The sequence below is a fragment of the Thamnophis sirtalis genome, unplaced genomic scaffold, assembly GCF_051295495.1.
Source record: "Thamnophis sirtalis isolate CommonGarterSnake01/CBP01778 unplaced genomic scaffold, rThaSir2_p1.2 scaffold_11, whole genome shotgun sequence".
Lineage (NCBI taxonomy): Eukaryota > Metazoa > Chordata > Lepidosauria > Squamata > Natricidae > Thamnophis > Thamnophis sirtalis.
In genome coordinates, this window is record NW_028261391.1 from 61,646,046 (window position 1) to 61,662,276 (window position 16,231).

At 41.5% G+C, this 16,231-nt stretch overlaps 1 protein-coding gene across 5 annotated transcripts in view; it reads right to left on the bottom strand.

Annotated features, from left to right (window-relative positions):
* Positions 1-16,231, bottom strand: part of FGFR2 (fibroblast growth factor receptor 2) — a 136,847-nt gene that overhangs the window by 120,541 nt on the left and 75 nt on the right. For all 5 annotated transcript variants that reach the window (XM_087725912.1, XM_087725911.1, XM_087725910.1 and 2 more), the window contains exons 1-2: positions 16,011-16,231; positions 5,538-5,797 (exon numbers count right to left, since the gene is read on the bottom strand). The exon at positions 16,011-16,231 is cut by the window's right edge and continues 75 nt beyond it. In XM_087725912.1, the coding sequence (XP_087582038.1) occupies positions 5,538-5,712 (175 nt within the window). In that variant the 5' untranslated portion in view covers positions 5,713-5,797; positions 16,011-16,231. The remainder of the gene's footprint in view (positions 1-5,537; positions 5,798-16,010) is intronic.

Sequence of the window (16,231 nt, forward strand, 5' to 3'; positions counted from 1 at the left end):
AACCAAGTCCAGTTGCCTTTTGAAAAAGCATCTTTGGCACAACCATGACCTGGATGACTGAAATCTCTATAGATAAATAACAAAATGTAGTGCTGTGGATCAATATTGTGTTGTCTTGCTCTTGTAGCACGAGGCAAAATTTGGCAACATGATGGGTAATAATTACTTTAAAGTGATGTACCATTAGTCATAAAAGTCAGTGTCCAAGACCGATGTAGCCTTGGTGCTAAAGCAATGTCATGTTTCCATCCTGTATCAAGATTCCTCTCCTTAAGTGATTTAATTTTTTTGGCTTGGCCATATTCCGTCTTATGTATTGCCTCATTAGAAAAATCAAGGCTGCCAGATTTTCTGTAATGGATATTTTCTAGGTAGATTGGAAGCTGTTTCTGTTAATGAAGGATGTCAGGCTGTTGGATTAAAGAGTAGTCTTGGCCAATAATTAAAAATAACCATCCAGATCCTGACTTCTATCCTTGTAATTCCTATCTATAGTCTTAAAGATGAATTAAATACACATCTAGGGCCTTGCGTGATCTTAAGAACTTAAGACAATACCCCTATGGGTGCGGTTATAGTAGTGAATCCCATATAATAGTTGTGCCACAGCTTTTGTCTCAAAACATTTTAATAGTTTATAGTTTTATTGATTTTGTATGCCGCCCACTCCCGAAGGACTCCGGGCGGCTTACAATAAAACAAGGGAGGGGGATAATAGACAAAACAACATATTAAAATATACAACAGTCACAATTTCTGAGGGGCTGGATATTTCGAGAGCCCACCGGCCTGCTGGAGCAGCCAGGACTTAATGGCTTTGTGGAAGGCTGGGAGGGTAGTAAGGGTCCGGATCTCCACGGGGAGATCGTTCCAGAGGGCTGGAGCTGCAACAGAGAAGGCTCTCCCCCGGGGAGTCGCCAGCCGACATTGGCTGGCAGATGGGATCCGGAGGAGACCTAACCTGTGTGATCTAATCGGTCTATGGGAGGTGATCGGCAGGAGGCGGTCTCTCAGGACACCTTTAATGGACAGCTTTAATGAGATAAAAGAACAATACACCTGTTTCACTCCTCTGAACAACTTACAATGAGACCCAGGTGTATGTCCCTGCATCCCAAAGAATGTAAAGTAACCCCAAGTAATTAAAGCATCTGGACTGCTGAATATCGTCATTGCTATACCAATGATAAATATTAGGTCCTTTGTTAAAGGTCAGAACTTGAAAGATTTTGTGGGGAGGGGGATAATTTATCACAATTCATAATGTTGAGCAAAGGATCTCAAGGCTCTTTGCAAAGTTCATGACATAACCATATTGTCGGCATACAGGAGGACTAAAGGGTCCCTCTGTGAACTAATTTTGGTGGTTGAAAATTGCCGTCATTGAAATGATGAGTAACAAAGTTTGGAAGGGGGAGTAATAGAGTGGGGAATGCAGTATTGCTTTACTCCTCATGCTGTTAAATTTTGAGTTGGTTAGCTGCCCTTTGTATTGCTACCAAGTATATTAGTCAAAGTAATTCTGTACCTATGTTGGTAGATAGCAATTCATTCCAAAATAATTCTCTCAATATGGAATCCAATGCAGATTTGAAATCCACAAAAGCTGCATAAAGGATCCAAAGGTGTATTTCTCCACTAGTAGGAGTTGTTGGATTATCACTTGGTCCTGGTAGATCTTCTAGCCCAGTGTTTCTCAACCTTGGCCACTTGAAGATGTCCAGACTTCAGCATTCGCTGGCTGGGGAATTCTGGGAGTTGAAGTCCGGACATCTTCAAGTGGCCAAGGTTGAGAAACACTGTTCTAGCCTGTTGTTCTTCAGCCAGGATATTGTTTTCCAACTTATAAAACCCTATATGGTATTGGACCTGGGTACTTGAGAGACCGCCTTCTGCCGATTACCTCCCACAGACCCATTCGATCCCACAGATTAGGCTTCCTCCGTATTCCATCTGCCAGCCAATGTCGGCTGGCAACTACTCGGAGGAGGGCCTTCTCTGTGGCTGCGCTGGCCCTTTGGAACGAGCTCCCCGTGGAGATTCGGACCCTCTCCACCCTTCAGGCCTTCCGGATGGCCGTGAAGACCTGGCTGTCCCAGCAAGCCTGGGATTGAGTTCCCCCCCCCCTACTCGAATCTGCTGTGTCTGTTGTGCTTTTAAACTTTTGTATTGTCTGATTGTCTTCGTCTTACTTCTTGTAATTTCCCCTCCCTTGGCTTTGTTCAGCCGCCCTGAGTCCCTTCGGGGAATAGGGCGGCCTACAAATTGAATAAAATCCAAAATCCAAATCCAATTCCATGTTTGGCATAGATTTTTGTCCTTTTCCAAAGGACATCAGAATAATTCTACACACCTTTAGCTAGATTAATTTCCATGTGAGTGCTACCCTTTTTCCCACTGTGTCTCACTCTAGCTGATACACATAAGGAAACATATACAGAGCTGTATTAAATGCTACGTAGAGTAAATGTGAAGAAATGAATGAGGATTCTGAAAGCTGCCAGATTGCAGGAAGCAGGAAGCAACTCTGAAGAAGAGCTGTGGGTGAGTAGAAAAGTACAGGCTTTGGACACGAAAGATACCAAGTCCAAACTTTCCTTGGAAAAACAGCTCTACCTCAAGATGTGGAGATCTGCTATAATCTCCAAACAAACAACTATGAGATTCACCTGATAATACCTTCTCACATTTGTAAACCACCAGAAGTCAAATGACATAATAACATAGTTGGGTACTTGAGAGACCGCCTGCTGCCAATTACCTCCCAAAGACCCGTTAGATCTCACAGGGTCGGCCTCCTCTGGGTTCCGTCCACCAGCCAATGTCATCTGGCTACTACCCAGGGGAGGGCCTTCTCTGTAGCAGCTCCGGCCCTTTGGAATGAACTCCCCGTGGAGAGCCGGACCCTCACCTCTCTCCAGGCCTTCCGGAAAGCCGTCAAAACCTGGCTGTGCCGGCAGGCCTGGGGTTGATGAGTTCCCCTCCCCTCTCGACTTGTATGGCTGTGTGATTTTCGTGTATTTTAATTATGTGTACTGTGTTTATGTCCCCTTTCCCCCTGAGTTGTTCGCCGCCCTGAGTCCCTCCTGGAGAAGGGCGGCATACAAATAAACTAAATACAATACAATACAATACAATAGTAAACTCTCATAAAAAGTCCACACAAGAAAACACTGTTTTATTGTGGCAGTGCATAATTTCTATACTATGGTAATATTCTTTTTCTAGAAAAGCATAGTGCAATACACGGACTTAAATGACTTTGAGAATGAATTCTAAATGTCGGGAAAGTCTAATTGTATATATGAGAAGAAAAAACTCCAATCATACTTGCATTCTAATGAACTGGACAGAAAAGAAAGGGCAGAGGGGAAGCCAAGAAATGTTATGATATGCAGAGGCCTCATCTCCTGCATAAGACATCTGGGAAAGGACACATTTCATAAACATTACCCTGACAAGATTATTTGACAGGTCAGTTAAAAAAATGTGTTAGCTCACTGTACTACAAGATAACAACAACTATATTAAAAATGCACTGATCCCCTGAGAGGCTCGGAGGATTTGGGGGTGTGGGGTTTGATTATGCACAGAATAATAAAAACATATGTGCATGCAATAAGTACACCATAATCAAAAACATCATCTTAACATTCCATAAATACTACAGTTTGGGGAACACAGGAAAACAGAACAATTGTCAAACTCTGAGTTCGGGAATAATTACGGCCATAAAAATCTTTCTTCATACAAATATTACAACAATATCAAGTATTGTCAGTCATCCATATTTTTTTTGGCATGCATAAGCATGGAGATTTTGTTTAGATTTCAGCAGAACTCTGTGGCATGTGCACCACAGGCTTTTTCTGTGGCTTTGAAGGAATAAGAAAAACTTGCTAGAAAGCCAGCAGAAAGATCATTTTCCATGGGCCAAATGTGGCCCCATCAATCAGTCTTCAACTGAAGACTGTGCAACATAGCAGCTAATTTACATCCAAGGGAAACAAGTAACAGTAGTCCACAGAATTTTAAAATGAAAACCTCAATAATTATAAACCATTCTACATGAGAATCTTTGTGTGCCTTTTTCATGGGGTATATATTTTTCTCGCCACAAAGTTCCTCAAACTGCATTTTCTGGGCCTTAGACCAACAAAATAAGGGGTTTAAAAAGAAGTGTCAACAAAGAAATCCTTAACTATTGTGAAGATGGCACAGATATTTTGTGAAAAATCTCCTCTTTAGTAATATTCAGCATCAATAGAAGTAAAATAGCATTTATAACCATTTTGAGTTATGGGTTCCTTTTCATTAAACTAAACATTTGGAGAAAAGATAAACCAAAATCTGGACATAAACGGGATTTCCCTCTCTTCCAAATAAGAATTTTGTAATATACAAAATTTAATATTAATGTTAGAAAATAATATACAAAGCTAAGCATATTGTAAATACTGGAGAGAGTCCAATGCATATTATTATTATTATAGTTGAGAAATCTTTCTTGCTTTTTGAAAGACATGACAAATGCTTTGTTTTAGAAGGAGTGCCTTAGAAAATAATTTATAAGTGTAATTGATCACATAATTTAAAATTAAGCATCAGTAGAAGGACTAATTTAGGCCAGACAAAGCAAACAGTGGTCTAAATAGATCAAAGTACTAATTAGATCTTCAAAATCTCCTTGATGGCAATCCTCATTTCACCCACCTCGGAAGGATGGAAGGCTCAGTCAACCTTGAGCCTGGTGAGATTTGAACTGCCAAATTGCACTTTGCCGGCAGTCTGCAGAAGTAGCTTGCAGTATTGCACTCTAACCACTGCGCCACTGTGGTTCTAACTAAAACGTTATCAAGGTTTCTTAAAGTACTACAGGTTTGTAGTAGTAAAGTGCTACTATCTACAAGTTTGAAAGTGCCACCATGAAGAATTGTCACAAACAGTATTCCAGGAATTATATCTATAGTTAACATTTGTTTGAATTATTCTTCTGCATTATGTCTCCTATCCTGGAACACTCTCTGTCTCTCTCTCTCTCACTCTCTCTCTCTCTCTCTCTCTCTCTCTCTCTCCCTCTTTCTCTCTCCCTCTCCCTCTCCCTCTCTCTCATTCATTCATGATTGTCTTCCTCAAAACTAACTAACAATGATGATGACGCATCTCAGCAACAATAGTTTACTTAGCAGGATTCAATCTGAGTCAATAACCAGGCCTAGAGGTTTTGTCTTTTGGATGTGCTGGAGCCCATCCACTCTGCTACAGTAGAGAGAAATTTCCTGAAGATGGGCTCCAGCGTGAGTCCGAAAGCTTGGAAGACAAAACCTCTAGTCCTGGTGACCAACTCAGATTGGCTCCTGCAGCATTATCTTTGGACACATATATTTGGCTTCATTCATAGTTTACTTATGGAAAATTTGATGAGCTCTCTATAAATGATCACCTTTGGGGGGGAAAAAAATCACTTGAGACCTGGACACATATAGTTACTTCTGTATGATCTGAATGTCCTCAGAAAAACAGAAAAGTGGACTTACCTCCAGGTTCTGAAGTAGTCTCTTCACCAACTAGACTGTCTGATGGCCTAGCCAAGGAAAATCCAGCCATGGTGATCATCACCAGGCAGATACGGCAATATGAATCCCAACTGAACATCTTCTCAGTGCCAGTCTGTGGTTGTCTTCCATAACTCCATGTGGACTTTAATCCCATCTGAACTCTTCTAAACAAACATGGGCTGAAAGCAGCACTTAAACCTTGGTAAATATCTTCTTATTCCCAGCTTCTGCCAATTCTCCTAAACAGAAAGGGAGAAAATGTGAGCTAAGTTCATCACCAAAATGACATTACATTCTTATGAAACACCCCAAAATATGTATCCTTAATTATAATCAGTTGAAGCCACTACTGTCCTGTTCCAATTTTGTTTACACTCCAAGATAAAGTGAGATGGCAATTTAAGTAATGAGAGCAAAACAGAGAAATAAATGCAGCCGTGCAAGAAGTATCAATTTAGTATTGGCTAAGATAGTCTTCTCCTCTCAGAGGTCTTGGGTCAATCAAAAATTTCTGTAGATTACACATAATAAAACTTCTGCCTAATTTTAAAATTGGTCTTAAGAAAGATAGCTACAATTGTTAAATACCATGTTATATTGATAAAGACACACATAATCCTGGGACATTTGAACTTAAATTCTACCTCCCATGAGGAATCACAGAGCGGCCATAATAACATATAGTAAACTACAGAACTTTAAGATTGTTTTGAAATATTAAATTCCACAAACACTGGGAGTGGTGGATAAAACCTCTCCTATAGATAGATAGCAAATACACCATTGTATCAGTGGGGTGGTGGCATAAAAATAAATAAACACATAAATAAATAAATAAATAAATAAATAAATAAATAAATAAATAAATAAATAAATAAATAAATAAATAAATAAATAAATAAATAAATAAATAAATAAATAAATAAATAGTTTTAGCTTGGCCTTTTCTACTGATATGCTAGCTTTCTATCCGTGATGAAATTATGGATGTTGGTTTAAACCAAGAGCCGAGGTGGCGCAGTGGTTAAATGCAGCACTGCAGGCTACTTCAGCTGACTGCAGTTCTGCAGTTCGGCTGTTCAAATCTCACCGGCTCAAGGTTGACTCAGCCTTCCATCCTTCTGAGGTGGGTAAAATGAGGACCTGGATTGTTGTTGGGGGCAATATGCTAACTCTGTAAACTGCTTAGAGAGGGTTGAAAGCCCTATGAAGTGGTATATAAGTCTAGCTGCTATTGCTATTGCTAAACAGATAACCATTTTCATCCTACAGTTTAGAAACACTGTAATCTACTAAAGTTACTTCTCCCATAATGTTTAGGAAGGCACAGGAAAGTATTCAGTAATTATTGTTTGGTGACTATTGTTGCGATTGTTTTTTCCCCCCAGCAATTTCTGTTGTTTAAATAATGAGCAGATGATATATTGATACTGTGCGATGATTGTTTTATGTTCATATTTTACTTTACACAATCCAGGCTCTTTTGATTGGAAGATACTAACAAGACTGAAAATAACTAAAAAGAAACAAGCAATATAATGTACCAGCAGTGATTGCTGGACTGGGAGATGGTCTCCAGATAAGGGAAGTAAGTGGAATGTGTGGTTTCACTACATGTTAAAGGTTCTGTGTGCTTTTAGATAACCAATCAGATGGAGAGATGGCAACACTTAGTTGACCTTAGCTGATCTAAAAAAGTAAACCAGAGTTAGACCTGTTTAGTATCTCACTGGAAGACCAATAATAAATACAAGCCTATTGGGTAATTGAGTAAACAAAGACAACGGCAAGCCAATTACATATTTTACGAAGGAAACTCTCCACATCCATCCATTAAAAAGCTACTTAGCAATATATAAGCAGTTAGACTTATATACCGCTTCATAGGGCTTTCAGCCCTCTCTAAGCGGTTTACAGAGTCAGCATATCGCCCCCAACAATCCGGGTCCTCATTTTACCCACCTTGGAAGGATGGAAGGCTGAGTCAACCTTGAGCCGGTGAGATTAGAACCGCTGAACTGCAGATAACAGTCATCTGAAGTGGCCTGCAGTACTGCACCCTAACCACTGCGCCACCTCGGCTATATACTTCACGTTGTGGTTATGCACAAGTCTAGAAACCAGAAGATTATGAGTCCCACTTTAATCCCACTTTAGGCATGGTGTCAATGAGGTGACTTTCAGCCATTCACTATTTCAGAGCCCTAGGTATGAGGCAAGGGCAAACCACTTCTGAAAACTTGCCAAGGATACTGTTGCACCACCCCCCAAAAATAAGGAAACAAAATCCATTAAATTATAAAAAGTCAAGCTGAAAGAGATTTGATTTTACTCGGATTTTTTTCCCAACAGAGTGGTATTTTTTTTCAATGTTTGATTGTTGCTTAAAGTACAGCATTTTAAAAAATAATAATTTTGTATTTAGCAAATAATTTAACTCTGGAAATGCACAGCCTTATCATGTGCCATTTTGCAAAATTACCGCATTCTATATTTTGGACTAAGCAGCCCTTCTGTGAATTTGCATGGCTGGAAGCCAAGAACCAATTAAGAGCCGTCTCTCTTTATCGTGGTGCATGCCTTCATACACTGCGAGATAAAAGATCGAGCAACTCCACGTCCAGTTCAGGGACGGGTGGCCTTCCTTGGTTGGAAGTCTATAATAAAGTGTCCTTTCAGGCAATTACGTTCTGCAAAATTATCTGAGGATTCCGCTCCAGAGCAAGCTTTCATATGACAGACTGTTTCTTGAGTTCATGATTTGTGGACAGGAATGTCCATTTGTATATACAAGGAGTAGTCCTGAAATCAGGAACTCGGGATTAGCCACAATGATGTTTATAACTATTCTTGTTCAGCAAGGTAGACGCTGCCCTGACCATACAAGGGATGAAGCCCAGCCTAGTAGGTTTATATTTCCATTTAAGTATGGCAAATCAGGCTGACTGGAGAAGTATAGAGGTATTGTTCTACCCCCATACCAGCAGGATGGAAGGAAGGGTTCCACCACAAAACTGCGTTCGACTAAAACGCGCTCGACGAAACCGCGTAGCTGACGTCATCACAGGGCGACAACAGCACGGAGACAGAAGCACGCTGTAAACACTAAACCTAAAATTAACCCCTAAACCTAACCCCCCCTAAACCTAATCCTAAACCTAACCCTAAACCTAACCCTTAACCAAACCCTTAACCAAACCCTAAACCTAACCCTAAACCTAACCCTTAACCTAACCCTAAACCTAATCCTAACCCTTAACCTAACCCTAAACCTAACCCTTACCTTAACTTGAATTGGCTTGCTTTTAAAGCGCTATTTAAAGCGCCCTTCTTTCTCCGCGCTCGCTGTTGTCGCCCTGTTGATGATGTCAGCAACGCGATTTAATCGGGCGCGCTTTAGTCAAGCGCGGTTTTGTCGTGCCACGGGAAGGAAGACCAGCTGTAAAATCAAGCCCTTGATTGTGATTCACATGTATCCCTTCGTCCTTGAACTCAATGTTTGATCGTATATCAATGGCGCCATTCAGCAGGTTCTATGGCAGCGCTGGCAGCGGGAGGCCCCGCCCAACTGCTCAGACGTCATCACGTCCCATTTTCGATGCTCTGCACATGTGCGGAAGGTCCAGCTCATGCACGGAGATGGTGCATGCGCTCACATTTGCAAACCGGTAGCGAAGGTAACTTATTTCACCCCAGTCTTAGATACATTTTTCCATCTCGGTCCCAGCCTGTATAATGGAAATCAAAATACAGGCAGTCCTTGACTTATGACCACAATTAAGCCCAACATTTACGTTGATAAGTGAGACATTCGTTAAGTGAGTTTTGTCCCATTTTATGACCATTCTTGCCACAGTTAAGTGAATCACTGCAGTTCTTAAATTATTGTTAATTCTTAAGGGAATCACATGACCCCAGGACACTGCAACCATCATAAATATGAGCCAGTTGCCAAGCCTTTGAATTTTGATCATGTGTTCATGGTCCTAAGTGTGAAAAATGGACATACGTCACTTTTTCAGTGTGGTTGTAACTTCGAATGGTCACTAAACAAACTGTTGTAAGTCCGTGACTACCTGTATTGGCCTAACTTACAAGACAATAATAAATATTATTTGAGGCGATGTATATAAAGGGCTCAAGGAACGAGATTAATTTTGGACTAAGGCAATATTTCAAATCTTTGCTTAGTCTATGGTCAAGTTACTTGGCCATAGACTTTCAAGATAATCTTCCTCACAGTTGTATTGCAATTAACATCTTATCATCCACAGCCTTCAATACACACATACACACACACACACACACACACAGTGCTACCAGGAAGATTAAAGTATTGGTTCCCCTTTATTTTCACCAGGTTTTCGGATTCGTTCTTCCATCCATCCATCCATCTGTTCATTCACTAAATGCTTTTTCATCTTGCCTCTTTTTTCTCTTTCAATAATTTTTACACTACAAATGAGACACACTTGTAAAATAATTCTGGGCACAAAAGGAAAGCACTCAAGTATCGTGCAGCTTTCATCAATTACATACAAAAGGGAATAGAAGAAACAACAAAGAAATAGAAACAAAATCTTGTGGAGGTTTGTCACACATTGGTCAAAACTGTATTATCAGGTTGTTGTTGTTTTTTTCAAATCTTCCCCTATTTGGTATCTACAGATGCATTGAATGATGTTGCCTATAACCTCCCATTCATTTAGTTTGGCTACATATAATAAGAGTTGCAATTGCAAAGAGACTAGATTGGAGGAAAGGTATGTTATATTCTTAAAGGACTAAAAACATTCAGTCTTGATTGTCTAAATGTCCTACTTTAAACCTGAATAGTGCAAGAGGATCTTCATAATTCAGAAGCAATATTTGCATTCCATTCTTCTTCTTTTTCCAATAATATACTTGGATAAACAGAGATAGGACAGGATTTATTTTTCATGAACTGTTCTTATTTATTTATTCATTTATTTATTTTATATTGGGCCTTTATTATTGTTATATATAACTCAGAAGGTTGAACATATGTAAGACTCTTCTCTCTTCCTATGCTGCGAGGTGGGTTGGGCTGAGGGAGAGTGACTGGCCCAAAGTTACCCAGCTGGCATTCATGGCTAAACTGCGATTAGAACTCAAGTCTTCTTTCAAGCCTGGTGAGACTGAATCAGCCTGTCCAGTCGTAAAGTTTCTCTAAGCATAAAGAGACTTAGGGAATATGTCTTGAGCCACCAAGGGGATATAGGAAGCAATTTAATCTCTGTAGTTGTATATTGATTATAGACAACAATTGGCAGGCGGGGTTGTGTTCTAAAAATCTTCTAAACCAGTGATGGCGAACTGTTTTCACCTCGGGTGCCAAAAGCACACCTGTACGCTATTGCGCATGCTCGTGTGCCCATCCCCGTAATTTAATGTCCCCCTGCACATGCACGTGTGACCCCTTGCCCTGCTATTGCGCACATGGCTTTCTTGGAGCCTGCGGAGGGCGAAAACAGTATCCCCCATCCCTCTGGAAGCTGGAAACGGCCCATTTTTCAACTTCGGGTGGGCCGGGTAAGTCTGTTTTTATCCCTTCCCAGTCTCCAGAGGCTTTCTAGGAGCCTGGGAAGGTAGAAAAACTGTCCAACATGCAAACCAGAAGTTCAGGAACGGACTTCCGGGTTGCCCGTTGGGCCGTTTTTATCCCTCTGGAGGCTTCAGGAGGCTTCGCTAAAGCCTCCAGAGGGCAGAAAATGGCTGAACATCAAGGCCAAAAATCAGTTGCTGGAATTGACAGTGCAACACCTCACTTGCCCTCAGAAATGGCTCCACGTGCCACCAGTGGCACGTTTGCCATCATGGTCTAAACGTTTCCAGCACCTGCAATCTTTAGCATGCTCTTCCTAAGAAGGAACAAATAGCAATCAAGAGGGCAATTCATTGTAAAAATAAGTGTCCTATATATTATGCGTTCTCAGAACTTGAAAGATGGGTAAGTCAAACCTTACGTTAAGTACTTTGCCCAGTTCTGGGCACACTTTAGGAAGGGTTGAAATGAACTTGGACAAATTCAGGGAAGGCAATGGAGAACAAAGAAAGCAATATTCAAGGCACCCTATGAAGAGAAGTCCTGGAGGAATTAGGCACGTTTAGCTTTGAGAAGAGAAAAGGGTAATGGCTGCATATGGAACCTGTCTTTAAGTACTTGTCAAAATAGAAAGATGGGAGTGTAGAATAAATGGAAGAAATAATTCAAATAGAATTGCATTCTTCAAGTTCCTGGAAATATAGAATAAAGCAAACACCTTTTCCCTAACATACATGCAGGCAGGCAGTGAAGGACTCAGAATAATGTATTTAAATTACAGGTAGGCAGATTCTGTTTGAATGCTAGAAATAACCCCCTATCAGTTAGAACAATTTGTTGAAACAAGGTTGGAGATCCATCTGTCGGGAATACTTTGATTTGGATTGCTGCCAATAACAGGGGGTGAGACTTAGGTGTGTAATGTCCCGCAGTTATCTACGCATTAATAACGATCTAGTAATATTTCCTTATACATTTTAGGGACCTTTCCTTACATAATTGGTGTTTTCTTTCATACTTTTGGATTTCTAATTTCTGTTTCCGTTAATTGGCAATTGCTAAAACCAATCCCACGTGAAAAAGTATTCAAAGCCTTCTTGATTTTAATTGTCAATTTATTTATTCCTGCACATTGTAATATTTATTCATTTACATATCTCTATTTTTCCACTGTTGTGCAAAGACAATTCCAGCAGCTGCTAACATGTGTAAAATTAAATATATATTGTACTCCCTTTCAAATAGCCAACAAAATATTTCTGGTTTTAATTCCATATCTTGCTTTACGATTGCTTCTAACCACTAACTTCTGAATAGCTACTTGGACCCACCTAAGTACTAATTCATAATTTCATATCCGGTCACATGGACGGCAAGCTACTCCCATCTGGTCACATGGGCAGCAAGCCACTCCCATCCGGTCACATGGGTGGCAAGCCACTCCCACAAAGGAGGCCACACCACAGAGTAGGTTCCAACAATTTTTGAAACCCACCACTGGACTTGATGGTCTAAACCAGAGGTCTTCAAACTTGGCAACTTTAAGACTTGTGGACTTCAACTCCCAGAATTCTCCAGCCAGCTATGCTATGCTGGCTGGACAATTCTGGGACTTGAAGTCCACAAGTCTTAAAGTTGCCAAGTTTGGGGACCCCTGGTCTAAACAGTCCTTTCCAACTCTGAATTCAGTGGTTCTACAAACATCCCTTAGCAGAGCCAGTATCGACTAAGACAAGGGCCGGCGAACCCAATTTCGGCTTTTCTTCTCTTAACAAAAGCAGTTTTTCGTTCTCCCAAGCACTGGAAGCAATTATGCCTTCTTAAATTCATACCAGAGTCAGATTTAACTATATCACTCTTCTTCCAACACCCTTTCGTGCCTCCCTCTGCCGATTTATGGCACCTCCCATCCTCATCGCTTAAAGCAGATGGGCCTGGCCCAGGTGAAAAAACAAAAATCAAACTATTTATTCAACCCACTTTGCTGGCACTCCATGATCTTATAAGTGAGACCGCCTATGCTGAGTCATTACGGACCCCCATCCCAATGTTTGGAACACAGCCCCAGCATGCCTTTTTTGGCCCTCACAATCCTGGCTCCTGACTACAATAGCATAATCCTTTTTGGAGTCTCAGGCTGAGCAAAAGCCTCACGTGGTGTTTATTTTTCCCCTCTGAAAGGGAACTCTGTCTCTCCTCTCAGCCGTACAGTGGGCGGAGTTGTCAGCCACCCAAGATTGATGGCTCACCTTGCTACCACACTCATCAAGTCAATTTTCACCTCCTCACATACCTGCACAAAGAGTCCTTCCAAAGTGACAAGCATTTTTGGGGGGGGGAGGAGGGGGAACAGCCCAGGGTTGGGAGCCCAAACAAATTTCTTCAAACTGTAAACTCTGCATTTTTTTTCCTTTCTCTCTCTTTTTGTTTTTTTAAAAAAGCACAAGAAAACAAGTAATTCTTGTTCTAGATTGGCAGTAATTAAATTGAAGCCAAAGTATTCATTTTAATCTCATCCCATTGTTATGCGTGTGATGTTTATCAGTCCCCAGAGTGGATGGCATTTGGTGCCTAAATCAATATGCCAGCCTGTCTATCCTATTGGGCATTAAGTAATACAATAAAACATGAGCATTGATGTTATCAGTGCCCCTATAACCAATTAACTGGGCAGCAATTAATTGATGGCACCCCGGAGCTGATTGCCAAAGGAGACCAGCTCCCCCCCCCTCTCTCTTTCTGCCTTATAATCTTCAAAGTGATCAACTATTAAACATTAATTCTGGGAGGTTATTTGGGAAAACAGCCCAGCAGCCTCAATAGAATTTGCATTGTCCAAATTCTTTTCAGTCACTTTCCCACCTCCACTAGTCTGTGTTGTCTCCCAAGACCTCTGTGGATCAGAGAAAGAAATCTGCATTTTAATTGACATTCCAAAAGTGTACTGGGGCTGCTTATTGCAGCCTATTCAAACCAAACAGGCTTTTCAAATGAAAATGAGCAAAGAGGCAAGTAGAAGATTTACAGGGATTTGTACAAGGAAGACAATGAGGTTTGAAATGTCGAAGAGTGCTTCATATCAAGCAAATAATGGGCCATTATTTGAAAAGACATTTTGTATATTAAAATATCAACAATTGAGTGTGAGAGTCCCTCTTCTCTCTTTCTCTCTCTCCCTCCCTCCCTAACTCCTCTCCCTCTCTCTCTCTCTTTCCTTAAATTCTGAAGCCCTAAGAGGGAAGAGGCTGAAAATAGTAAAGATCCTCAAGGATAAATTCTTCTGCTTTTGATTTGCATTAGTACTACAGCACGTTTCTACTAAGCTCCTGTAAATCTATGCTTTTGATACACATACTGCTGTATAGCATTCACTAAAGGATTCCATGTGTTATCATTTTTCCTAGCTGGGTCTTTGGTGCAAATAAGTAAAAGAATTTGCAAGCATGTAGGTATGACATATGGCGAGTTCATGTAACTTGAGGCTGCCACTTGTTCCTCTGAAGCCACAGCCACTTCTTCCTCTGAAATCTCTTCTCTTCAAATCAAAGTCCTTTAAACATTATGCCAAGCAAATTGGAGTTCTACAATTCAGATCCTGTTTCAACCATGATAATTGGCAACTTTTTTCTTCTTTTTTTACTACAACATGCCGTGCATATTTCATTATCTGGAACGTCATTGGAGGGATCAGGATGGGTCTTCAGCATTTTAAAAACAGGGATGCTGGAGCTAAAAACCTCAGTGTAAAATATTTCTAGGGGGAACTTGAGATTCTGTCCCTTGAGGCAAATTCATAAATTGGGAGTTGGGGGGAGAGGGAAGAACTTGGCATAGGCTAAAATGTTTACTTGTACTTCCAATGTTCTCTGTTAAACCAGTGTTGGGAAAGAGTTATGGGAATTTAATTAAGCCTGTTGTAGTAATTAAGGTATTACTACAACAGGTTTGGGGGATAGACTTGGAAGAGGGAAACACTCTTTAACACCATGGAGATCAGAAGCTCACATAATGGGGCTTCTCAGATTCAAGGGCTGCTAAACCAAAGGCGGACAAATCCATGCTGAAAAACCAGAGAACCAGGAAAGATTCTAGATCGATGTACTATATAGGAACCGGAGACGCAGCGAAGAGCGCGCAGCCCAGACGTTCATTTCCCACCCTGAGTTCGATTCCCGTCGAACTCAGCACGCCTGGCAATTTTTTTTAAATTTATTTCCTCGGAAACTCTTCCACGTAAACCACCTCATCTTGTTCTCACGACCAGTGTCGTTTACAAAAAGGGACTGAAATAGGTTTACTAGGCGGAGTTGGGAGAGAGAAGAAGGAACCTGTCAGAAACCGTAGGCGGCTCCTGTAAAGCAGCAGCCCCTCCACTCCATCACGTCAGACGGATTACAACTGGGGGGGGGGGCGGCAGATCAACCCACCCAAGGTTCCCCTGCCTGGGTAGGTAGATAGCGCTGCACCTGGTTTAACCAGTTCTGCGCACCTAAAGCGACGGAACTCTCTTTATAAAAAATAAAATAAAACTTGACAAAAGCTGCCAAAATTTGGAAACAGCCCCCACTCCGGATACCCAACCCCTCTCTTCCCACCCCGGGGAAAAAAAGCACAACTATGTACATTCTTGCAAATTCTGACCGGCAACCGCACATTGCAAATTCCCCGAGCGCAAAGTGAATGGTTGGGAAGCGGGGCGCGGGGAGTTTAGAGCAGGAAAGAGTTGGAGAGATCCGTGCTCTTTGCGAGCTTGGAAAGCGGGGGATTAGGCTGCCTTGGAGGCAGCCGATCCCCCCAACCACCCACCCCCGTCCTCTTTTCTCCGCCTCCCCTTCCCCTCGGCCGCTGTGCGCCTCTCATCTCCAAGCCAAGCCCGGTCCAATTACCTTATATGAAAAGGCTCCGACGAAACGATCTGCTGATTCCCTTGCCCGGGCGCGCGTACCGGACGGAGCGAAGGGCTGTCCGGAGGAGAAGGGAGACAGAAACAAACCTTTGCAAAATAAGAATAATAATAAAACCCAGGAGAATCGCCTCCGGCTTTATTCCACGCTCGGACGCGCCAAGACGTCGGTCCGAAGTCCCAAGGAACCCGGGCGGGGGGATT